This window comes from Perca flavescens, chromosome 19 (assembly GCF_004354835.1).
Source record: "Perca flavescens isolate YP-PL-M2 chromosome 19, PFLA_1.0, whole genome shotgun sequence".
Taxonomy (NCBI): domain Eukaryota; kingdom Metazoa; phylum Chordata; class Actinopteri; order Perciformes; family Percidae; genus Perca; species Perca flavescens.
This window is the reverse complement of record NC_041349.1, coordinates 23,871,426-23,895,751: the sequence shown is the minus strand read 5'-3', so window position 1 is coordinate 23,895,751 and position 24,326 is coordinate 23,871,426. Positions and strand designations below refer to the sequence as shown.

The window sequence follows — 24,326 nt, the reverse complement described above, 5'->3', positions numbered from 1 at the left end:
GATAAGTCAACAACTGCAGTAGAGAAGGAGCTAGGCACTTAAAAACTGCAGAAAAAGAAGAAGATGATGAAGGAAAAACAAGCAGAAGGTGTGTCTGCGGATTTATTATACGTCCATGTAAACGTCATTTTGGGTTATGGTTAGCATTATCGTCGGCTACCCTCGGTGAACATGCTGCATTGTGTTAATCACTGATTTAATGCACGACACGGCGAGCACGTGACCCAAGTCAAACACACCTGGGATATGCGTCGATAAAGGCCCTAGGTTCACACTGTGTCTAGCTAACATGCTAAAGGCTAAAATGCTCCTGACTCCTGCGTTTACTGAGGAGCCTTCACCTTCAGTAAGGTGTGTGAGGCCTTCCTGCTGTTTGCGACAACATTTTTAACAATTTTGGGCGGTGTAGAGAAACTGAGAAACCGGGACTGGATAGGCCTTCAGTATGAGAATGAACGAGCAGATAGAGGTGGACGCGGTGCTCAAGATGACCGGCCGGTGAGTAGTGCAAACTCTCTGCATTGTGTGTGTGTGTGTGTGTGTGTGCGTGCGTGCGCAAACCATGCCCGCAGTCTATTAAAGTGTTGGACAGCTACCGTCTGATCCTAAAAAAGAATAGTAAATACAGACTAACTTGTATGTACGCATATCAATTACTATATGAAGTTACTGTGAATGATTAAGCCAATCAGAATTGAGTATTCACCCATGGTATAAAATTCTTCAACTGATGATTTATTAAGTGTGAACTAATCACATGAAGTCATAGTGCCTTGATCATTGTTAATGGTGAGCAACAGGAATTTATGAAGCATCCGGCATTAATTCACGAGTATCATGAGTCATGCATTTTTAATTATTACTTATATATGATTTGCACCCTTATTATTCAGTGTTCCCTATGTGTGTGTTCGGGTTGGTGTTTGTGAATGCAGCCATTGTGGAATTTACTATTTATACATGTGTTGTTGGCCTTGGTGATGTTTTCTTCTGTTGTTTATTCTAAAAGAAGTGCAGGCTATTAGGTTATTGCACCGCTCCCGGTGGTGTCCTGATGACTATAGACTTTTTTTGTGTGTTGGTCATTTCTATTTAATAGATTTTCTATTTCTAGTGGGGCTGCACTAAGGAAGGCGGTAGTATAGGCAATTTATTATTGATAATCACTGATGTATGTATGCACAGGCATATGTTTCTGATGCAACATAGGACCGAACCCCAATGTGGTGTGGTCGCATACAATTCAAAACAGGAGAGAGAGAGAGAGTGAGAGAAAGATAGGACAATGATGGCTCATTTTCCTCTCCATCTCTCTTCTAGATAACAACGTAATTCCGTGTCCTCCCTTTTATCAGTTTTCGGTGGCGTTTTAGTCATTCAATGTTTACACAGCTAGGAAAGATTTTATCATGAGTAGCCTTTTAGTGTTGACATCTGGGCAAACTCTGAAGCTAAGTACCACGATGAACAGTGTGAAAATTGCATCTTGAGGTCCAGATGGGCTGTAATTTCAGCACCTAATTTGTGATGTTATCAGGGCCTCATGCCTCATTTGCTGTGGAGATTGGATTCTTTTAGCCAGTTGAGTGGTTAGATATGTTAGTGGCTTTGGGGAGTTTCTGAAACGCTCACATTAGTTTTGATTGCTATATTGTTTTCTTTATATAAACTCTGCCCGAGGTTAATAGAATAATACTTGCAAATAACAGTGTCCTTCTTGAAGTTCTGAACAGTTCCTCGTACTCTTGTTCTGCTAGATTGTAATGCGACCCTAATGCTAATGTTCTATTGCTCTATTTGGAACCAGGTAACATGCCCTGTATTCATCTAGTGGGGCTGTAGCTCTGTGGTAGAGTGTTTTGCATGTACAATGTCTCCGGGCTCATAAGGTGTTTCTGAAGTTGCTTGATGCTTTGGCATGCACTCTGCATACGCAGAAAACCGTTACAAACGGTAAAACTGCCTGGTAAAATGAATTATTCTTCATGTAAAGTTATGTCACTGGGGTCAGTATTCAGTACGCAGCACACTGGTAACACATTGGTGTAGACAGTACTATATACTTTACTGTATAGCCATCTGAGTGTGCAATGTAATACATTCAGTGACCTTTGGTCTGTTAAAATAAGTCTGGAATGGAACTCCATTGAATATTGAACATCGTTACTAATATTGACTGTAGCTGCTGTATAATGGCTCGTCTTAATGTAGTGTATATGTGCGGCTGCGTGTGTGTGTTTCGCTTTAACAAAAGCAAGACATTTGCAGGTCAAAGTGTAATCTTTCAACGTTTACCTGCATCTCTTCCTCTTATTACAGCCCACTCTGGCGTGTGTGCCATCTGTAGCTCTTTTCCTTCGCTTCACAGTCTGTGATTGATGGAATGGGCCAAGGAGCAGAGACAGAGGGAGGTGGATGTATTTGTTGAGCAAATAGAAAATGGATAGAGCGAGGCAGACAGGAAGCGAGAGAGAGAGAGAGCAATGAGCTGTCAAGGGTTCTTGAATGGCACTGCAATTTCCACCTGCAAAAACAAGGCTTTTGAGTCCCCGCTTCACTGGCTTAGACAGAGTGAATAGATTCTCTCTGTGATGGTATCTGACATGCTGTTATTGCCTTCCCTTGCTGCACTTTGAGTCTGCTAATGGATGTGCAACAACGGCCATGCATGCACCCACATAGATGCACGCGCCTCTCCGAAGTCACATTTTTGTGTTTCTCAAATCAAAGCATGTCTGTATTATTCAGATCGTTCCATGAGTTAGGTCTCGCTCCAAAACTGGAGAAATGTGACAAGAGGTAGAGTTGCAGGTATGCACACACCCAAAAGAAATCCAAGTGCTCTCAACTGTTCTTTAAATGGAAACAAAATAAAAGGAAAGAAAAAAACCTTTAAAGGCAGACACAGTGTGAGGAGCTTGTTAAAACTGAAGTCAAACAGTGCCTCTCAGATTTAATAAAAGAATCTGGTGTACATATTTTTCTGAAGGCAACGCAGCAAAGAGAGCTGGGTTATATATTACACCTTTCAAAAAGACTTGAGATATCATAACGCGCACTAATGGCTTTACGAATGAAGGAAAGATAAACATTCACGTGTATGCTGCAATAAAAGTTCGCGAGTTGCTTAAATGGACAAACAATAGATGAAGAGATGTCACAGTGGGGCTGGAAGAGAAAGGAGAAAGAGGGCAGAGGGACCAGGCGATTGTGAAAAAGGGACAAAGTAGCAGGAGTTCACTAAACTTCCTCTCCTTGAGCAGTCCTGAGGGGGTCGGACTTTGTTCTTCTGTGGCACGGACGGTCGAAAGCTGAGTGAATAATGAACAGCCCACTAGTTTATAAGTCATCCCCTTAAACCTCACCAGGAAGGGAAGAGGGAGAGGAGGAAAAGGGGAGAAGGAAGGGGAGTGAGAAGCAACAGGAGAACAGAGGAGCGAGACCAACAAAATCAAGTGGAACTCTGGGGTTTTCCAACATTACAACAACATATTTATCCCGTTTCCAGTAGTGTGGTCCAGCTGCTGCAGGGATGTGGATGGATACCAAAACGGAGGCGAAGGAGGCCAGCAGGAATCGTGCCAGCCTCAGACGGTGTGTGTTGAGCGGTCTGCTGTTGTGTACTGGGGACATGGAGCACTTGGATAAGTACATGCAGGGTAGGAAAATGTTCACAAAACACTGCTACTATAAAACACTTTTTTTTTTTTTTTTTTACTTCTAGTCTTGAACCAAAGTATAAAATCTACATATTGTATGACCTTTTATAAAAATATGTTTGGAAAATCCATAATTCATCAAAACTGAGTCTTCTTATTATGTGATTAATTACAAACCCTTTTAAAAAGAGCAAGTTGCCAAACACTTGGATAGTGTTAAACTGCCATAATCACAAATAAATAACTCTGAAAAGCTTACTTTGCCATTAAAATATGCCAGCAATCATCACACAACTCCCACAGTGACTGCTGCTGCAGTGTATGAAACCCCATCAAGACGTCCAACTGAGAAACATGTTTTGTGCTGCAGATTGTTTGCCCTTTAGTTGGAAATATAATTCTTTCTGAAAGGTTTGAGGGACAAATGCTGTGAAGAAAAATGTGTCCAATCTTTTCTTTCTGTGTCCTCAGAGAAGTTGTTTGTGCTGCAGCTGGTGGTGTGGGGCCTGAGAGGGGTGACCAGGGTGATCCTAGCCAACAACCCGCTGAGTGGTGTTCTCGTTCTGGCCGCACTGTGCTGGGCCTCCCCCTGGCAGGCCCTGCTGGGAACTTTGGGTGTACTGGCCTCTATGCTAACAGCTGTTATAATGGGCCAAGACAGGTGGAATGATATAAACATTCAGAAACACACACATAAAAATAGCATAGAAGCTTATAAAAGTGTTCATTTGTATGTACATATTTAATGATCTTTGTATCTGGAATCACAACAGTAAAACACATCCATTTTTAAATAATCAAACCCTCATTGTTGCATGTAAGCCAACCCTGTAACACAAGCCTATAATTCGCTCGACCTTACGACTGAAGTTGATTGATTGTTCTTCTTAAAATTCATGGGAATAACCGCTCAATGACCGATGCCCTGTGTTCTACCACACCCACTGCTTAGCAATTCTTATTTTGGTTAATGCTCCAATATATACTGTCTGCCACGCTCCGTATATTAATATGCTTATCTGCATTTAAAGTTTTAAAAATAGTTCCAGCTGAACTGGGGCTCCTTATGTTTTAGGTCTGATTATGATGAATATATTTGGTGTCAACATAGGGGCATCTGCTCATTAAAACAGAACAGTTTGTTTTATGTGGAGCCATAAAAAAGCTACGCTATCATGGAAACAATCCTACATCACTGTATTACTCAAATTTTGTCTTTAGAGTAGAAAATGCAAGACGTTATTGGGATATGTGAATCTTGCTGTTGTGTTCTCTGTGTGTGTGTGTAGTGCTGAGGTGTCAGGAGGTCTCCATGGTTTTAATGGCATGTTGCCGTCTCTGCTGATGGGGGTGTTCAGCTCAGCCGGAGACTGGTACTGGTGGCTGCTGCTGCCTGCCTGCTTGGGGTCAGCTACATGGTAAGACACACTGACACAACAGAAGTGCTTGGCTGGAACAAAAGTAATTTTGAGTAACTGACGAATGCTGTTTTTCCACTGAAGACAGTCTCTGTATATTGTACTCCACAATAGTACAAACACTCCAGAAGTGTTCACTTGAAACACCTCTCTCAAGTGTATCTTTGAAGTCTATCATGTATTTACACCTACAGTATAGTACTTTAAGAGCTTTGTTCTGGATTTTTCTGCCCCCCAAAGAGGTTTTAGCCAGCCCCAAAGGAAAATCACCAGCACCAAAATTGAGAATAAATATAGCAATTAAAATCCTCTCCAAATGTGTTTAAGAACAATTTACTGAACAATCGTTGAACAAGCAGAACATAAACTTGCATATGAGAGCTAATCTCTGTTCTATCGTCCAGAGTCAGCCTGTACCGGACTCTCCCGTGATTTATTTAAATATTAATATTATTGTTTTACCCAGTTTTGTTAATTGGGGTTTCATTTACTCAAGCATAATATACATTTTTGTTTATCAAGTTGTTAGAAATAACGGGAAAATGCATAGATTTCTGTCAGTTAAGGTAACAAAAACTAATTTCTTTTACTGTATGGGACCGATCATTACCGCCACGGGTAGTCACCACCCAAAGGCCCATTGTGAGACCCTTTTTGTTTGTTGACTGGGTTATTTGTGTATCCTTTTTACTGACAAATCAATGCCAGACCATGTATTGAGGAGTAGCCTATATCTTGACTGCCAAGATTTTTAAATTGAACCGCCGTGCTATGCCAGTGCTCTAACAGATCACAAATGCACTTTTGCTGAGGGTGACTTCCAACCTTCTGGTGCATTCTAATCAAAGATACAGGCATGACAGGACATGTGCCCCTTGAAGTATCCATTTACAGTTAGTTATAAGTTAGAATGTTTTAAGTTAAGATAGGATGTCTTAGATAGAATAGGTGTTATATATAGGAATAGCTTCTGTAATAGGATGATATGACTTTCTTATCTTTTAAACTTAAGATAGGACAAGCAGTTATGATATTATTCTCTACAGTAAACTAAATATATAACTAATTTATTTGGCTTTGGGAAATTATAATATATTTTTATCTTGACTTTATAGGAAAAAGCTGAATCTAAAAACTAATCAAAAGACTAATCAATAATGACAGTGTTAGCTGTAGCCTCATTTATCTTAATTGAAAAATAATTATATTTAATCATTATAATAAATCATATTTTTCTGCCACAGCAGTTGTGAGTCACTGTGAGAAACTGAGTGGAAATCACTCCTGTCTCCAAGGCAACCAAACAACATTTTTGCTGATGTCAATCAACCTGCAAATATCAAGACTTTTTACACACATTTGCGGACTGAAAGCTAAAGAAAATATGCCAGTGGCACTTTCTCTCACCACAACATCCAGTGGCATATATCAGGAGTGCCTCCACTTCACTCCCAACATCCAGTGTGTGAGCCATGGATGCAAACACCATGTTTCCGCAAAAGCATGTATACCGTTCATTGCAACATGTAAAAGAGGTTGATTTCATAAAAAAAAAATCAGAGCCTATACTCTCACCATTCCCCCCCCTCTCCATTTCCAGTGTCTTTCTATACAGTGGTCTCTCTCCAGTGTTGGAGCGCTGGGACTTGCCTGTCGCTGTGTTTCCCTTCAACATTATCATTGTCCTCTACCTCCTTTGTACCGGCCCAGACAACCCCTACTTCCCACACCACCCGGCAACACCACCAGGGCTGCTGGAGCCCAACGGCACAGAGCTCATTGCAGTAGAGGTGAGGCAATTCAACATTTAACTAAATGTTTGTTCATAAGTTAAATTACATGGTAGCCAGGACGTTGCTGTTCAAAACTCTTTTTTTAAGAGTGATCAAATCAATTTATTGACATTTTGCACAATAAAGTTGAGAAATGTGAAAAGTCTTTGACCCCTGTCGTGACATCATCAGTTTAGTGGGGTAGTGATGCTATGAGTAGTGAAGGAATATTCTCCTGATGGAGTTTAGACACTGGTGGTGAAGAGATGAGTTGGTTAAAGATGTGGATGGATTAGATGTCGAGCTGACAAGCTCAGTTGAAGGAACTCTGGCAGCTGGATGTGATAAGAGGTGAAAGGGATGGAGTAGGGTCGCCGATTTTGCACCGAAATGAGAACTGACAACAGCAGAAAGAAGAACTGTTTCAAAGTCTGACAGCAAAGATGTGATTGGCTCACGGAGACTGTGGCAAAATGTAGTTGGTTTTACTGAAAGACTCACATATACAGGTAGACCCAAGAAGTTACATGAGAACAAGTCCAGGTCTTTGTTTCTAGACTTAAAATATAATAATTCCATATGAACAGTCAAACACAATTTGGAAAGTTATAGTAAATCTCAAACTTTTATTGTAACCATGCATACAGTTATTTATTTAACAGCATAACAACTATAATAAGGGTTTCAGAGAGTTCCTTAAGTCTTAAATGTAACCTGCTGAAACCCTGTATAATATAATAATATAACATTTCAAATGAAGATTTATCTAATATATATATATATACACACACACTTATTTATTTAGTATAATGACATATTGATCATTTGTTTATAGGTGAAGGGAAATTTAGATAAATCTTCATTTGAAATGTTATATTATTATATTATACAGGGTTTCAGCAGGTTACATTTAAGACTTAAGGAATACACACACACACACACACACACACACACACACACACACACACACACACACACACACACACACACATTAAATAAATAAAGGAGGGATTAGGAATCCTAAAATGATGGTGACACCAAACATCCTGAGACCAATTTAACAAAAGTCCAATTAGAATCCAAAGTCAGAGGTCAGATTGGTGGAGTTTGGTGTGTGTATCCTACCACAGCATCCTACATCAGATACACCAGAAGTCTGAAGTTGAGCTCTGAGGCGGACTGGCACGCAGACTTCCTGGCTCCTGGGCAGCATCGAAGACCGGCCTATCATCATCGCACTCTGCTGTCAGCAGCCACTCAAGCTCCAGAGGAACAAGTCCACTGAGCCGCGGTGGCTTGCCTCCACACAGCGACACATGATGTCACCATGCAGGGCTTCAGAGCGGGGCTGAGTCTTCCCCACAGCCCAAACGCCCACCATCAGCAGAGGCTCCGAGAAGCCAGGGTTACCCCCTGAGAGACGGCCTTTGTCTCCCTAGAATGCAGTTCACCAAAACAGCTGCAGGACACTCCCCAAACAGCTCAAAACACAGTGAGCATGAATTTGTCAACATGAAGGGGTAACACCCGGCTGGAACAGGTTGAAGAGTCAAACTTTTTTCAGACGTCTCCCAGTATTCACTCACTCGGTGACTTGCAGATGTCTAGACAGGTTAAAGCTATTTTTGGTAGAAAAGTATATAACTCAGTATAACATCTAGGTAGGTACTTAGATGTTAAAGGGACCAGGATGCCTCAAAGACTTCCACTTTCAGACCGATTTAGCCTGGTTTAACCTACCAGTGGTGGAGGAAGTATTCAGATAGTTTACTTTGGTTAAAGTAGCAATACCACCATAAGTAGCATGAACTACTCAAGTAAAGTAAAAGTACCTGAAATCTGTACTCAAGCACAATACTTACAGTAAATGCACGTAGGTACAGACTATTCCACCACTGAACCTAGCCATCTGGACTTCAAGTCACCAGTGGGCTACTTACTGGGTTGGTTACATACAGTAGAACTGTTGGTCTGTCATTTCAGTGAAATGCTGTAGAAGCAAAGTTAAATATGTAACCAGGAGACGTCTGAAGAGCTCACACTTCTCCAGCCCATCAGCCAGATGATCGGCCTTCACATCAACAGTATACCATCCCAGCGGAACTGGGACGGGCGGGGAGCCCCACGGGAAGCCTGACCACAGTCGGGGAAAATAAGATGAAAACGAAAGGAAATTAGCATCATGCATGTTGTCAGCCTGATCTGTGTAATCAGTATGTATCTGAGGGTCTGCTGAGCTTTGACCGGTGGTTTTGCCGCGGCCCGCCTCGAGCTTCAGAGCTTCAGAGCTGTCCAGGTGTCCTCTGTGGGAGTGTGGCAGATACTGAGGTGAATTTGTACAGGGACTGCAATTTATGCACGAGATAACACCTCAACATTCTAATTTATTCACACATAATGGTTATTGCATCATTGTAGAACCCATAGCTGTGATCATCTAATTCCATACTGCATTCTATTCTTTCCTTCTCAAATTCAAATAAGTTTTATAATATTATTTGAATTTTTTTATATATATATATATATATATATAAATAAATAAAATACTGTATGTATGTACAGTATGTCTGTACAATTTTCACAAATCCACACCATATGACCATTAGCATTAATAAAATAACACTGTATAGATATATAATACAGAAATATTACTTTGCAAATCCATTTGAAATTACACAGTAACAGTTGATGCTGTACAAGGTGGCAATAAACTTCTGAAAATGTTTTCACTTTTCAAAATTCTAGATGTTTTTATTACTTTGTTTTCATGTTCAAATACAAAATACAATACACTCGGGATTGAACAGTCAAGATTGTATTCTGGTTGGTGTTGGTTAGAAAGCCACTGGTCTACCTGTAGCAATAAAATGTCACAGCAGAGAGGAGGCATGTCATTTTAACTAAATCTATACTGTGAGTTAGAGCTTGGCAGTGAATAACCCATGAGCTTTATTCTACATAAACCAGTGTTTGGATTAAGCTGTTTATGTGCGCAAACTAATATTCACATGTTAATACATTGTATCCCATGTATGGTTACTATAGCCACACACAAATCTCACCAGCACCAGAGTTTGGGAATTAGTCCATTGAAGTCTTAATTGTTTAATAGTTAATTGGGTATTATAACACATAATATTAATAATGGTTTCTATGAGTTATATTTTTGTGGTGTCTTTCTGCTCAGATGGTAATAAAAGAACAAGAATTTGAATTTTGTTTTAGTCAGCATTTGACAATGAGGGGATAGAGTAACATGTGCAGCGATATTTTCACATGAGCACAACAACAGGTGCACATCATAAGCAGTCTCAAAGGGGACTCTTAGAAGTGAAAGGATATATGATGGATGACTAACCTAACCTGAGCTGACTAAGGCCAGGGTTGTCCTCTGTGTGTTTGCCTTGTTGCAGCCAGAGGAAACAAGTGACTGATAGGATCACAATATGCATAAGATCCGCCAGCTATGACTCACCAGTTACTTAGCAACAGTTACTGATGGAGCGCCTGTTCGGAAATTATAATCAGCCCAAACTGTTTTAATTAACAATTATTGGTGATTGAAACTCATAGTGAAGGTAAGGCGGCTGCATTCAAGATTTAGTTCCGTTTTTGTGGGCTGAGAGGAGTAGGAGTGCCAGTCAGGTTTCCAGGAAGGATATGTTGAGGGGAGGTTTTATAGCAGCTGTTACCTTTTTGTAAAGCCAGGGAGAAAAAGAAAACAACAAAACCTAAAAGGCCTACATTTATGCTACTGAATATCAACTTGATTAGAATGCAAGCTGTTGCACGGTATACCCTATAAGTAAATAGTTTGCTTCGACCACCGAATTGAAATAAAATGCAGTCTCCTTCTCTCGAGACTTTGGCAAAAGAATCCAGACTCTGAGCAGCTGCTGCAGTGGGCTTCTGATCTCTGTGAGCCAGCTGGCATCTCAGTGCTTGAGGAGCAACTGAATTTTAATCTCTGTGCTTTTGTTTGGAAGCATGCTGAACAGATTACGTGATCCGAATCAGAAACTCTATCGTGTGTGTACATAGATAGTGTACAAGATTTCTCGTTAGCCTTTTTTTTGTAAATGTATTTGCATCATGCAGTTTGACAGTATGTGCTGATTGAATGGACTTCATAATCACCCGTGCAGATACACCAAACTATACAAATTCCTATGAACATATACACACATAAAGAAGCAGTAAATATATATATCTTCACTGTACAAATTCAATATTTTAGCTGCAAAAGCCATAATATTGTATTATGTATTGAGACAATACCTCTTGATTGTTGGATTTATTTACCACGTTCGTGTGTTGTAGAGGCACAGTAAGAGCCAGAAGAGGTAAAGGATGTTGTACAAGTGTACTCCTGCACACGGTGATGTGCAAACTGACTGTGAAGTTGTCTTAACTAGATTAGCTACGCCATCTAAACCCTCTCAGCGCTGTTAGGTGTCCTGAATATAGAGTCAAGATTTACACACCATTCTATTAACAAGCATCGCGCCCCGTGGCACAGTATGTCCCTCACACTACATAATTACTTTCCACAAGTTCTAGGCCCTCCATCTCAGATTATTTCTCTCTTTTTCTTCCTATATTATTCTCAAACTTTTTTCTCTTCCCTCCATCTGTCTGACTCTGGCCTTATAAATGCTGTCTTTTTCATTTCATAAACTCCCTTTGGTTTGTTATTTGGGAGATCTGAAACCTCTAAATCCTTCTTTTTATCTCTCTGCTTCTCATCTCTTGAGTCTCTATCCATGTCTCTGTTCTGCCATGCAAATCTCCTTCCTCCGTCTCCCACTTTCTACAGCTTTCTTCATCACTTTTACTCTCAATCGGTCTATTTCATCCTCCTTTGCTCTTCTTCATAATGCAGTTTACAAAAAAATAGTGTATGTAACCACAATTTCAAGGAAAGCAAATAAAGTATTTTTTCTGTGACAGTCCTTGATGTGAAACAACCGCCTCCTCCTCTTCAGTTTTCCCCTCTTATACCATTTTTCCTTTTTATTGCTCTCCTCCTTCCTTCATTCCTCCTTCCATCTTTCTCCCCAGAGATGAGGATGACGTCGGCCCTATTTATATTTAATGTCCTCAGCTTTTACTCTGCTGAGGATGGAGCTCTGGCTGCAATACCACAACAGCCTATTTAATCTTTCGGCGATATGATTAAAGACCAATTATGACTTATAAATATCAGTTTATAAATCAGCATCAGGCAGGTGTACCCATCCCGGGCCGTTACCATGGAAACTTTTCACTTCTCACTGACTGTTGGGAATTTTGTGTGTGTGTGTGTGTGTTTAATTGGGTGAAGAAAAGAGGGCTGCTGAAAAGATTCCACACATTATGTATATGTGAGTGTGCATCAGCTATTGGAATTTTATTAGTTTATAAAACTCTTGTATTATCATTTGTGTTATGTTACATATTGTAAAGTCTTCTCAAAATCCTTGTGTAACTTCTCGCACTTGTCCAGGTAATGCTTGGCATCCCACTGGGTGTGGGTCAGATCTTTGCCTGTGGAGCCCTGGGGCCCTCCCTCCTCATCCTGGGAGCTGTTCTGCTCTACTCCCCCCTGCTGGCCGCCCATGCTCTGCTGGGCTCAGCAGTTGGAACGTTGGTTGGTGAGTCTCCATCTGTGTGTTTGCATGTCTGCGTGGGAGGACTGGGAGTGTTAGCAAAGAGGGAATATTATATTCTTTTGTAAGTCATACTGTACTGACCTCATACTATGGTTGGTGTTTTTTTTAGGTTGAACTAATCAAGGTTAAAGTTTTCACATTTGTCCATGGGCACACACATCTTTAGTGCCAGTATCTCACTGCACAACACTCAGCCTTGGGTATCATTACATACTGGGAAATTTCACACAAAAATGTCAGTTTACTAATCATGGGGATCACTACACTGTGAAAAACACTGTTGTGTAATACTGTCCCCTGTGGCTCTGGAGGAGATGTGTTAAGTGTGAGAAAATAACCCCCAATGATATCACCATGAGGGGGTTATGTCAGCTTGGGCACAGACAACATTTATAACAAAAGACCAGTGATATAAACCGTGAGTTTGATAGATGTTGTATATGCATGCAGGAAGGATCGAAGAAAAAGATGTTACTGGTTGCATTATGCAGAAGTTGGATGTAGCGTATCTAGTGCTTGACCCATACTAAGGATGTAAAGTCAGTATTTTTTTGAGAGGACAGGAAACAAAGGGGAGAAAGATCTAACAACCGACAACTCAAATCTGGGATGTGGCGGTTCATGTTCAAGCCATAGGGGGGACTCGATTCTGTCCCCCCTGTGAGTTCCCCAACTTGGAAATCCATCAATTATCTACAGACAGTTACTCCGTTCAGGGTCACAGAGGGCTAGAGCCTATCCCAGCTGACTTTTGGGGCAAGAGGCAGGGGCAGGATATACCCTGTATAAACTGTGTTAATTGCAGAAGAAAAGCAGAGCACCTGGAGGATTATTGTGATTCTCCTACATGCACCATATGTTAGAGATAAGGTTAGATAGCATTGATTCATGTTGTTTACTTTTAGCCGTTTGTTAGATAGTTTTTTTTACCAATAGCAATGTGGAACAACAAGCAATAAAACTATAAATATAAAAGCAATACCATACTTGCTTTATGTGGCTACTGACACTATGTTCTGCAGCAACAAGCCATCATACTGGTGCCAATAACATAATGCAGTATCATGAACCTTAGGTCTTAGGTAGCACTGTAAATCTTGCATTTATTAAACCATCAGTCAGGACCTCAATTAGATTGCAGGCTTCGCTCCCTGTCCCTGCATATCAAATGTTGAATTACAGTAGGTTTAACAAGGTTGAAGTCGGGCAAGATTTATTAAACACCTCTGGCAAAAAAACAGCAGCGCATATTAATATGAAACTGTAAGACAGTCAGCAGCAGCAGCCTGTGGGCTGCTCCAAAAGACACAAGCAATTAGTTGGGCACTGATAACAACTGGCTTGTATATAGACACACAGGTCTGTGGCTGTGTGTACTTTTCACATCTGCATAGCTGTGACTCTATTCAGAGAAGGAGAGAGAGAGAATGAGAAATGCTAGGAGTTTGCTTCCGTCTGCTGCTAAAATTACAATACAGTGTCCTAAAATACTTTTTTTTGTGTGTGTGTGTGTGTGTGTGTGTGTGTGTGTGTGTGTGTGTGTGTGTGTGTGTGTGTGTGTGTGTGTGTGTGTGTGTGTGTGTGTGTGTGTGTGTGTGTGTGTGTGTGTGCGTGTGTTTGTGGCTATGAGTCATACTGTGAGAAACAGAGGAGTGGGAGTCAGCTTGTACATGGACATACTTCCACAAACACCCGTGGACACATGCTAACAGTGGCAGACACACACACACACACACACATGCACACTGCTGCAATAACAACAACAGTGTAACAAGAATGTGATCAAAGAGATGTCACTGTAATGAGATTGTGTGGGCAACAGAGCTGAGAGGAAACAACAACAATAGGAAAAAATGCCGTATAGCAAACATGGGCTCTATTGCTGTCATTTGTACGTTATCTCTTCTTTTCTTCCCCTTTTATTGTCATGATTGTCCATGTTTTCTCCAGCGTCATTTGTAGCCTCCATTGATGTTAAAAAAAAAAAGTCAGCAATAGTTTTATTTCTTTCATTTGGACGCTTGTAATTCAGTGCTCCACCATAGACATTCTCCAATCTTTGCCAAATCTAAAATGCTGCTGTTAGACTTTTAACTAATTCCAAGGGCATATTACATTAAGTCTGGCTCCTCTGTTCTGCTTGCCACCAGTAGGTTTAAGAATTGATTTAGTTACTATCACTGAATTTCCAAATGATAAGGCTTGTAATGTTCTATACATTTGTTATTGCCAATAAATCCTAAAAAAATACCAAATCCAATGATGAATTAAACCTAAGTATTGTCTGGGTATCCAAATCCTGATCTAGCGTATTCCTCTGTACCTTAGAGCTCCATTGTTGCCCAAAAACTACTAAATGAATGAGCCACACTATTGTACTAGGTGATGTTTCCTAATTACTGATGATCATGGGCACTGTAGTTTATTTGTCAATCACACATACAGTACACAGTCTTGCTGGAAATCCTTACTAGAGCACTAGATGTGTATTAATCCGTAGCTGAAAACATTCCCCTAATGCACTATTTACTCCTGTCTCAGTGACATTTGCTAACAACTACAGTGCCCAGCTGTATTAGGAAATTACTGACTCTTTAGAAAAAGTGAAACTATACTGTATATGTGACAATGTCTTAAGATCTACAGCAGAGATCTTCAACAGGGGGTCCATGACCCCTAGGGGGTCCTCAGAGTCATTGCAGGGGGTCCTCCAAATTATTGTCAATTTTTGAGTCTTTTAAAAAAATAATTAAAATGCCTTAACATAATTCCAACATATTATTAGCAAATATAAATTCCCACTGATGATAGGCTTACCGGCCTATAGGTAAGGTAATCACTAAGATAGCAGCTCACAGATACAGTTAATCATAGATTCACTGTGCCACATGTGTAACATTAAAATATGATTATAAAATCATGCCAACAATTAATATTTTAATAGCTTATGCAAAAAGGGTATGTAAGAAGGCTTTATGTTGCCCTAACAGTTATTGTAGGCCCAGTTTAATATGCAACTTAATTTGATACAATATGTAGTAGGGGGTCCATGCTACAGCTCACTTTCAGTTGAAAGTGAGATGTTGAAGTTGAAGACCCCTGATCTACAGCATCAGCAGGAGGGCTTTCTCTGTCAGGCCCTTCAGCTGTCAGGCTCCTTGCCTCCAGATTACCTCTTGCATCTTCTTGAAGATTCTGCTATGTAAAGTGTATTTTATGCTTTGTATCATCTTCTAATACTTTGACTATCTTTTTTCTTTGTTCTTATGTTGTACTTGCTTGTCATATTGTGATAATGTTGTTAGGCTCTTTGTAACTTTGTTTGGAAGAACGTGATAAAAAGGTTTTTTGTTGTTATTATTTTTTTTGCTGTTATCATAAGCAGAATCTGGACTTTTAGTGTTGTTATATTGCATCTTCTACCATGTAGTTTGGTGAACCGGCTGCCCCGATTAAATGTAAATGCACTTACACGCACCCACGCACAGAGAAACAAATGAAGAAGCAGCACACTGTGAGAGAGTTAAGAATGTGAATAACTGTTGCAAGGTCAGATTCAAAACTTAATCCTGCCTGACAGCGAACCAGAGATCAGTGTCAAGAGACAAAGAAGAAAGTGTCAGATGAGAGAGGAGAGTGAAGGAGAAAAAGTAGTGTGTGTGTGTGTGTGTGTGTGTGTGTGTGTGTGTGTGTGTGTGTGTGTGTGTGTGTGTGTGTGTGTGTGTGTGTGTGTGTGTGTGTGTGTGTGTGTGTGTGGGTGTGTGTGGGGGTGTGTGCGCATGCGTGTGTGTGTGTGAGATAAACTACTTGCTAAACTAAGCCAAACAACAGTTGTTCTATCATAACTTAACAATAGTAACTAGACACTCGCCTTACCTTTACTGTCGTCATTAACCATCTGAGACCCACATACTGTAGACCCATTTTTGTCTTTTTTCTGGGGGCAGGGGCTCTTTAGGGGGAGATATCAGGTCAACAGTATATGCCACATAAAAATCTGAAAGCTGGGAACCTGAAGATTAATTTGAGATGCAGCTCAGTACTGTGTGTCAAGTTGTTCTAGTCCTAATTCTGAAATAAACATTGTTTTGGTTCGGTGCCTAAACACAATGTTTTAAATTTTGAAAGTTTAGGGTGTATAAAGGCTTACAACATTATGATTAAATAATATATGATGGCCATTACCATGTCCTTCTATCTCATAAGTGGTTGCAACAATTTCTGGGTTGATACCATTTGTTCCACAGATTTTTGAGATTTGGAGATTGCATTCTTTAAGTGATTGGATGGTGAGCACTTCTGTTCTAGAAACTGCTCAGAAACCCTCTTATTGTCCATATACCTAGGAAAGCTGTACATTCTCCAAATGCCCCAGCTGCCTGTAGCACCAGTAAGTAGTAAGTTCTAGCTTAAGTTTGGGTGTAAAGTCCACACTAAACGATATTTTGAAACTAGTTAGTTTGATACTAAAGTTGTGTCCATGCACCATGGAGACTTAAAGTTCATCATAGTTACACTGGCGTTAAGTCCACACTAGTCTATATCCACGATGTCCCACTTCCGGGATTGCTCCGGTGCCGCCAAAAATTCGCCGGATGCATGTCTTTTCAGCCAATGTCCGTTACCTTCCTACTTTAGTGTTGTAATTTTAAACTAGTGGATTTCTGAGGACTACTGCTCCTCAGATCTCTGCAGGGTAAATCCAGACAGCTAGCTAGACTATCTGTCCAATCTGAGTTTTCTCTCACATGAATAAAACAACTTGTGAACACATGTTCCACCTAAACAAGTTCCTTCCTGAGACTATTTTTCAGAGGCTCTGTTCGGAGCCTGGCGCTGCCCAAGACGATTGTGATTGGTTTAAAGAAATGCCAATAAACCAGAACCAATTTTTTTTTTTCCATCCCGGAATGCTGTGTGGAGTAGCCAGACCTTCCTCCACAGCGCTGCGGAGGAGGAAGGTCCACACTAACCATAATTTTGTCGCAGAAAATGACATTTTCCCTTCCCGTGGCCAATCAGTGAAAAGCACTTTTCTTGATGCAGTCTTTTATTAATATTATTATATTATTATTACGGTGTTATATCTCTTTTGCCAATTGTCTGCCACAGCCACTTTCGTCACCGTCTTATTCATCTCCACCTTTGGTGCTGTTGTCATCATTTTAATCAGTTTTATTCAAGGATAAATCTGAGGTGAGAGACCACAGTCGGGCAGACAGCAGCTGTTTAGAGATGTCTGGATCCCTGACGACAGGCGGGGGAAATCACTGTGGCTCTTTAGGAGTAGATCAGTCTCATGCCCTTTTAATGCTGCCTACTCTGTCTGTGAGCAGGATACATGAGGAGGAGAATAACAGCGATACAGTAGCATGGGTCAGACTGAAAGAGGGAGAAGACACGAAGTTGGCCTGGGACAGGCAGAGTGTGAGGCCATATTAAGAGCTGTCACTCAAAGCATTGTGGCGTAAACTATTCCCATAAGGGGTTTCCAGAGGAGAAGATCAGGGGCTGTATGTAGGCCAGAGCCTCTACCTTATGCTGCATTCATGTTATTGGAGAATAATTGTAGAAATGCTTTAAAGTGGGATCAAATACAGGAGGGAAGAGAAAGTGAGACTCAACTGGATTTCACTGTTCTTTAAGTAGCTTTGTATTTATGATGTGACATAACGTGATAAAAGGTTTTTTTTCTAGTAAGAATGTCACATCTGCCATATCTAGTTTGACATACTGTAGATGCAGCATCAGACAGGAGGAAGAAGCAGACTAGGGCTCTCAGATGGTTTGTCAGTTAAAGCTGCGTCCACAAACCGTTTTCCCCTCGACGGCATCAATTGACAGAATGATGGATTCACCAGCTGTATGAAGAGCAAAGGCCCAGATGCAAAGTTAGCCATCACACACTGACACTGGAAAACAAAGCATTATGTACAGTTCATTTCAGTTGTTAATTCCAACCAATTGCAATATCCTCCATTTAGTCGACAGCTAGTCACTGTGGTTAGATGCAGGCAGCCACTGGAGGAGAGGAGATATTGGGTTCAATATGATAAGAGCTCTCTGACTCATTCTATTAGCATAGACAATATCACACAGCACACGCACACATCAGATTTTGTTTTTTAGTATCCTCTGGGCCCTCCCTCCCACATTGCCATTAGTCTTTAATGACACCCATATGTGTGGAGGGTAGGGAACGAGGGGAGCAGAGTAAGAGAGTGTGATGAAGGAAGCAAGGAAGGGAATGAGGGAAGTTCTGTGGATGAGAAACAAAGGGAAATGGTGACAATGAACAGGAAGATGAAGAAGGAAGATAATGAAGAGTGGAATGAGGGAGAGAGGAGATTAGTGCAGAGGGAGCCGGAGCGTTTAGAGACTGGCTGTGAAAGAGGCAATGCAAACAGAGAGTGGAAAGAGGGAGCAGCAGACACAGAGTGGGGAGGCAGTACTGGGGTGTGGTCAGTCTGCTTCAGGACCAGATTGCTAAACTGCAGCCCACAATGTCTGGTAATAAGGAAATCAATCACAGCACAGCCTGAGGCTCATTTATCTACAGAAGAGCTTCCGAAAGTACTGTTACTGCAGATGAATTCTGTGGTATTATATCATGCAGTATTAATACAGGGAAGATGCAGGGTGGTGGAGTAGCTGCTGCGATGGCTAACTACATTTATGTTGACATTTATACTGCTGTCATGTATCTTTGGTTTAGCATGGATGGTGATGCATGTTCAGCTTGGCTGCTATGCATTTTAGAGTTTTAAATGGGTTTGAAAGGGCTTCTTCTAAACAAAATGTGGCGATGCTAATGAGACATGACAATGCAACAAGGCTAATGAGCAAAGGATAATTCCATCCCACTCACCAAGGAGCACATTCAGCCTAGTGCACGTGTATGTAAATTATACATACATTATACATATATAAATAGTGGGTTACTGGTGGTCACTCTTCTGCACAAGTCACACAGCGTTTTATAATACACTGTATATAATATTTTTTATGATATTGCTCTTACTGAGGAAGGTGAGAATACACCATTTATTGTGTAGGGGTAATATTCCCACAAACATAAGTTCTGTGGCAGCTGCTGTAGCTGGGCGGGGCTACAGGACGGATGGCCTCTGCTGCTTTCACACACACACATGCAGTGTTGTCCCTTTGGAATGGTGTGCAGCAGGAAGCAGAAATGCCCAAAAGTGCAACTAATTGACAATGCTGATTCCAACTACACAGGGTTACCGATTTATTAGGTAAATTGTTTACTAGTTGGTTCAACTGGTAATTTCTAAGGCTGTGGTCAGTGTTGTGTTTGACTCCATTGTTTCTACTGTTTTGCGATATACAAGTGTTTTTTTTTTTTTTTTTTTTTTTGGTGTTTTGAGTCAGGTTATCTTTTTCAACAGGCCCAAATAGGTATAACAGAGCAGGTTAAATGTGCAACGAAGCAGACTTCTGACCCCAACCATCAGTGATGCTGGGTGTTGTCGGAGGTGAAACGAGCTTGAGACCTTCAGCCAGAGAGGCCAAATCTATCTAAATTTTGCAAAGCATTATGCTACTTGCTGATCCTGAATGAAGCTTGCTGGCCTTTGCAGCTGAACCCAGTGGCCCTACTCGTTCTGATGACATTGTTATTCTCCCTCATGTGTGGGTTGAAAGACACGGTGCAGATGCTGCTCAAAGCCAGCAGAAAACAGGTCAATGCTTCTGGCCTCCCTGAGATGTATTTGGGTCAGCATACTCCTTGTGCAGTCTGCATACAGTAAAGCTTCAGCTTCACAGTGTTTGTTTAGCATTGACCTGCTGTTCACCCACCTACTGCATCAATACTCGGTGCAGCAGTACCACAGAGACTGGATGATGGAATCAGGGCTGTAAAATGTAATACCAAAAAGGAAAACATTGATACTGAAGTTGTTATTGTGAGGACTTGTTAAAATGTTATTTATCATAATAATAATTATGCAATTTAAAAGTCTCCTTAGAGCTTCTTAGTCGTGTGTCATCGGTCTCCAACAAAGCTTTCTCTTTTTCTCCTCTACCCGTACAGCCTCATTACAGGAAAAGAGTTGAAAAATGTGAAGGTTTATTTTAGTGTAACAGGGACAAGCCGGGCCTTTGTCAGCACCTCTTATACCCAGCCTTACTTAACCATCATCGCATGCCCACTGGCTGAACACAGTCTTTTCCAAAGTGGAAAAATCATAAATACAAGAGACAAAGCAGCTCCTCTTTAGTGGTGCATCATATCCTGTAAACACTGTTACACAACTTCTATGTAGATATGGGGAATAGAAAGGGAAAATCAACATTTCCTTATTAGGTTACACACAAATTACTGAAGGCAACCATACAACAGTTTTTGTCTAACGCCACCACATGGATAATTCTGGTATAGCAGCTTCAACAGCCGTGCGTGCGTGGGAGCGTGCGTGCACTGCCTCTGCCTCTGTGATTCCCAGATCTGTAACCAGGAGTGACTCATGTTTTTTGTAATTAGATTTGTAAAGATGTGACTGTGTGTGTGACAGGTTTATCCATGGCGGTGCATCATGATTCTCTGTACTCTGGTCTCTCTGGGTTTAATGGAGCTCTGGGCTGTATGGCTGTTGGAGGACTCTTCTTCACCTTCAGCTGGAGGACCCACCTCTTTGCCATCGCCAGTGGTAACACACACACACACACACACACACACACACACACACACACACACACACACACTGTTATCTATTGTGCTTAATGACAGTGTTAGTGATCTTCATATGATGATGTTGAATTTAATTATCATCTTATCATATTTCATATTGTTCATCCCTTCATTCCTTATTTCTCCGTTTAGTTTTTGTCCCACTAGCCCTTAAAGAACTTTGACATTACACAAATCCTGTATCACATCCTGTTTTGCTCAGGATTTGTGTGGTATTACTCTTGGTTTTGACATGTTATACATTATAGTTGGCACACATTTGCAAAACAGCATGCTTTTTCCCTCGAGAATAATAGAGAACCATTGCAAAGAATGCTCACTACCAAGCTCAACAAGGTTGTCATACTTGAAGCTAAAATAGGGCTATCATTTCAACTTAACTGCTCTAACTTAACTAGTGGTATTTTTAATACTGTGTAGTATACATAATAGCTTTTCAAAATTAAGTTTTTTGGGAGAAAAACAAGAACCACATTTGTATCTAATATCTGCTTTAGATGTGTTAACCTAACTTGTATTTTGCATGAATATTAAAACAAGCAGATTTAGGAATAAATCCCAATCTTTTTGCTCTTTATTCTTGTCATACGGTGCTCTGCCACTGGAGGGCGACAGAAACAAACAAACTGCTTTGATATGCTTTGTCCATGGTGCTTCAACAACACATTGTCTCTGTCCATGGTGCTGAAACACTCTAATGCCGCACAGTGCATATCAAATGGACAACAATAGGATCATTGCTCAAACAGAAACAGTTTTAAAATCATACAAGCATAACCTTTTAACAAGTCATCTTGAACTTTATCGCATTACATATTTTATTTGAAAACCTTTAGTACTTTCAGGTTATATGCATTTTCCACTTCTTTCAGACTTTAAGATCCCATGGCATGAAAATTTCACTTTATTTTTTAACATTAATATGTGTTCCCCCAGCCTGCCTATGGTCCCCCAGTGGCTAGAAATGGTGATAGGTGTAAACCGAGCCCTGGGTATCCTGCTCTGCCTTTGAGAAAATGAAAGCTCAGATGGGCCGATCTGGAATCTTCTCCTTATGAGGTCATAAGGAGCAAGGTTACCTCCCCTTTCTCTGCTTTGCCCGCCCAGAGAATTTGGCCCAACCATGAGAAAGAGAGAGAGACCCCCCCCTCTCTCCTCCTCAATAGCTACAGACACAGAAATGGCACATCCTAAGGAAAGCTCATTGTGGGACTGGCTCTAGTGGCTGTTATTCTGCACCAAGGCTGAATTTTGGGAAAGAGACTTCAGATACAGTATTAGGAGACCACTAAGGTCTATATAAAAGAGACTTCAGATACAGTATTAGGGGACCACTAAGGTCTATATAAAAGAGACTTCAGATACAGTATTAGGGGACCACTAAGGTCTATATAAAAGAGACTTCAGATACAGTATTAGGAGACCACTAAGGTCTATATAAAAGAGACTTCAGATACAGTATTAGGAGACCACTAAGGTCTATATAAAAGAGACTTCAGATACAGTATTAGGGGACCACTAAGGTCTATATAAAAGCATCCAAAGAGCACCATCTCATGGGACCTTTAATAATGGGATTCAATGCAACCCCATTGCTATGGCTGTTGTCTGTGGAACTAAAGAAGCTCATACTTTTTGATCTATAAAAACTTAGTTCCTGAACAGTAGAATCCAGACAGTTGAGATGGGACTCTGACAGTTTTTCCTGCTTGTGTGGAAGGCATCCTGTTGTGAGTTTATGTAATTTGTCTGAGCTTTGAGTCATGGAGATGTCACTTACGGCATTGCTGCTCCTCTCAATAAATCAGTTAATCAATCACATGCTGATGAATCATTCCTTCTTAAGGAGGTAAAGGGTTCCGTAAACAGGGACACGTTGGCATTAATGACTACAGTCAAAATGTGCTTAAACTTAAAAAATAATTAAATGTAACATATAAGCTTATTTAGCCTGCTCACTGTACTGTAAAGGGACTTTGTTTCCATACACATATCCCCTTACTGTCAGTTATTTCCTTCATGTACTTTGGCAATTTCTATGCGTCTCTCTGCGACAAATGGTTGTACTTGGTAAATAATTCTTGTCATTTTGTCACTATAAAGTTTGATTTAATTGATGTATTTAGACTGAGCTTTCCTGTCCCCTTCTGCTCTCATTCATGAGTACAGATAAACACATTTACAACACATCTGAAATTGCAGCTGAAGCACCATGGACATTAGTGCTAAGCAGTTTGACAGAGAGCTAATCTACTCACATTAGGTAGATTGGTCTTAATTGGAGCTTCCAGTCTGTTTCTGCAGCCAAACTCTGCGCCAGCTACTGTATATATGTCAGCAGCCTGGAGGAAAGATACACAGTGAGTGTTTTGAGGATATATTTAGCCCAATGTCTTCTTCTCTGCACGCAGCCTTCCTCTCTGCATATGCTGACATCGCTCTGAGCAATCTGCTGGGAACTGTAAGTACACACACCTCAAGTATTGTGTGTATGAAGCAGCAACACCGAGAAGCCTTCAACATTTCTTTCCATTTTTTTAAGCCTAGGATGAATACATTTTGGCTTCAGATTTAGCTGTAGCAATAGCATGATTGTAGAACGTTACCAAGCTTCCAATTGGTTGGAACTAGAAATGCTTTAGGGTTAGGGTGGTGAAAATGATCAATGATAAGTCTGCTGCACTTGTGACCACACTCAACAGTCAAAAGTTTATTGTTATATTATTTCAGGTTTAAGAAAAAGCAGGATTTTCAACAACTGTGTTCAACACTCTGGTGTTAAATGTTTAATATGTTTAATTCAGATTGGTCAGTCAAACAGCAGTTTCACATAAAAGGCAGTGGGGCTGTTGCATCACAGTGAAGAGGATCGGCCCATTTTATTTGTCGATTATTGCCGAGGCAGATTGCAAAAATTAAAATTCTGCAGATAAACAGAAGTTACTATACAGGGGATTTTACTTGTCTATTAGTTAACACACCTTGCCTTGTATACCTTCTTCAACATAACAGGAAGGAGGCTAATGCTAAAACTCTTCAACTTTAACTCAAGGATAGAGTCACTCAGAGACTCACTCAAACTGTCTTGACTCCCTTCACTCTCTCTTATTCAT

General features: G+C 40.6%; 1 protein-coding gene across 1 annotated transcript in view; it reads left to right on the top strand.

The window, feature by feature from the left end:
• The first annotated feature begins 234 nt into the window (after positions 1 to 234).
• The window catches only part of si:dkey-183c6.7 (urea transporter 1), a 24,341-nt gene continuing 249 nt past the window's right edge, over positions 235 to 24,326 (top strand). The window contains exons 1-8 of the mRNA XM_028606216.1: positions 235 to 498; positions 3,509 to 3,659; positions 4,131 to 4,320; positions 4,949 to 5,077; positions 6,678 to 6,867; positions 12,335 to 12,482; positions 21,038 to 21,172; positions 23,625 to 23,674. Of these exons, the coding sequence (XP_028462017.1) occupies positions 3,533 to 3,659; positions 4,131 to 4,320; positions 4,949 to 5,077; positions 6,678 to 6,867; positions 12,335 to 12,482; positions 21,038 to 21,172; positions 23,625 to 23,674 (969 nt within the window). The 5' untranslated portion in view covers positions 235 to 498; positions 3,509 to 3,532. The remainder of the gene's footprint in view (positions 499 to 3,508; positions 3,660 to 4,130; positions 4,321 to 4,948; positions 5,078 to 6,677; positions 6,868 to 12,334; positions 12,483 to 21,037; positions 21,173 to 23,624; positions 23,675 to 24,326) is intronic.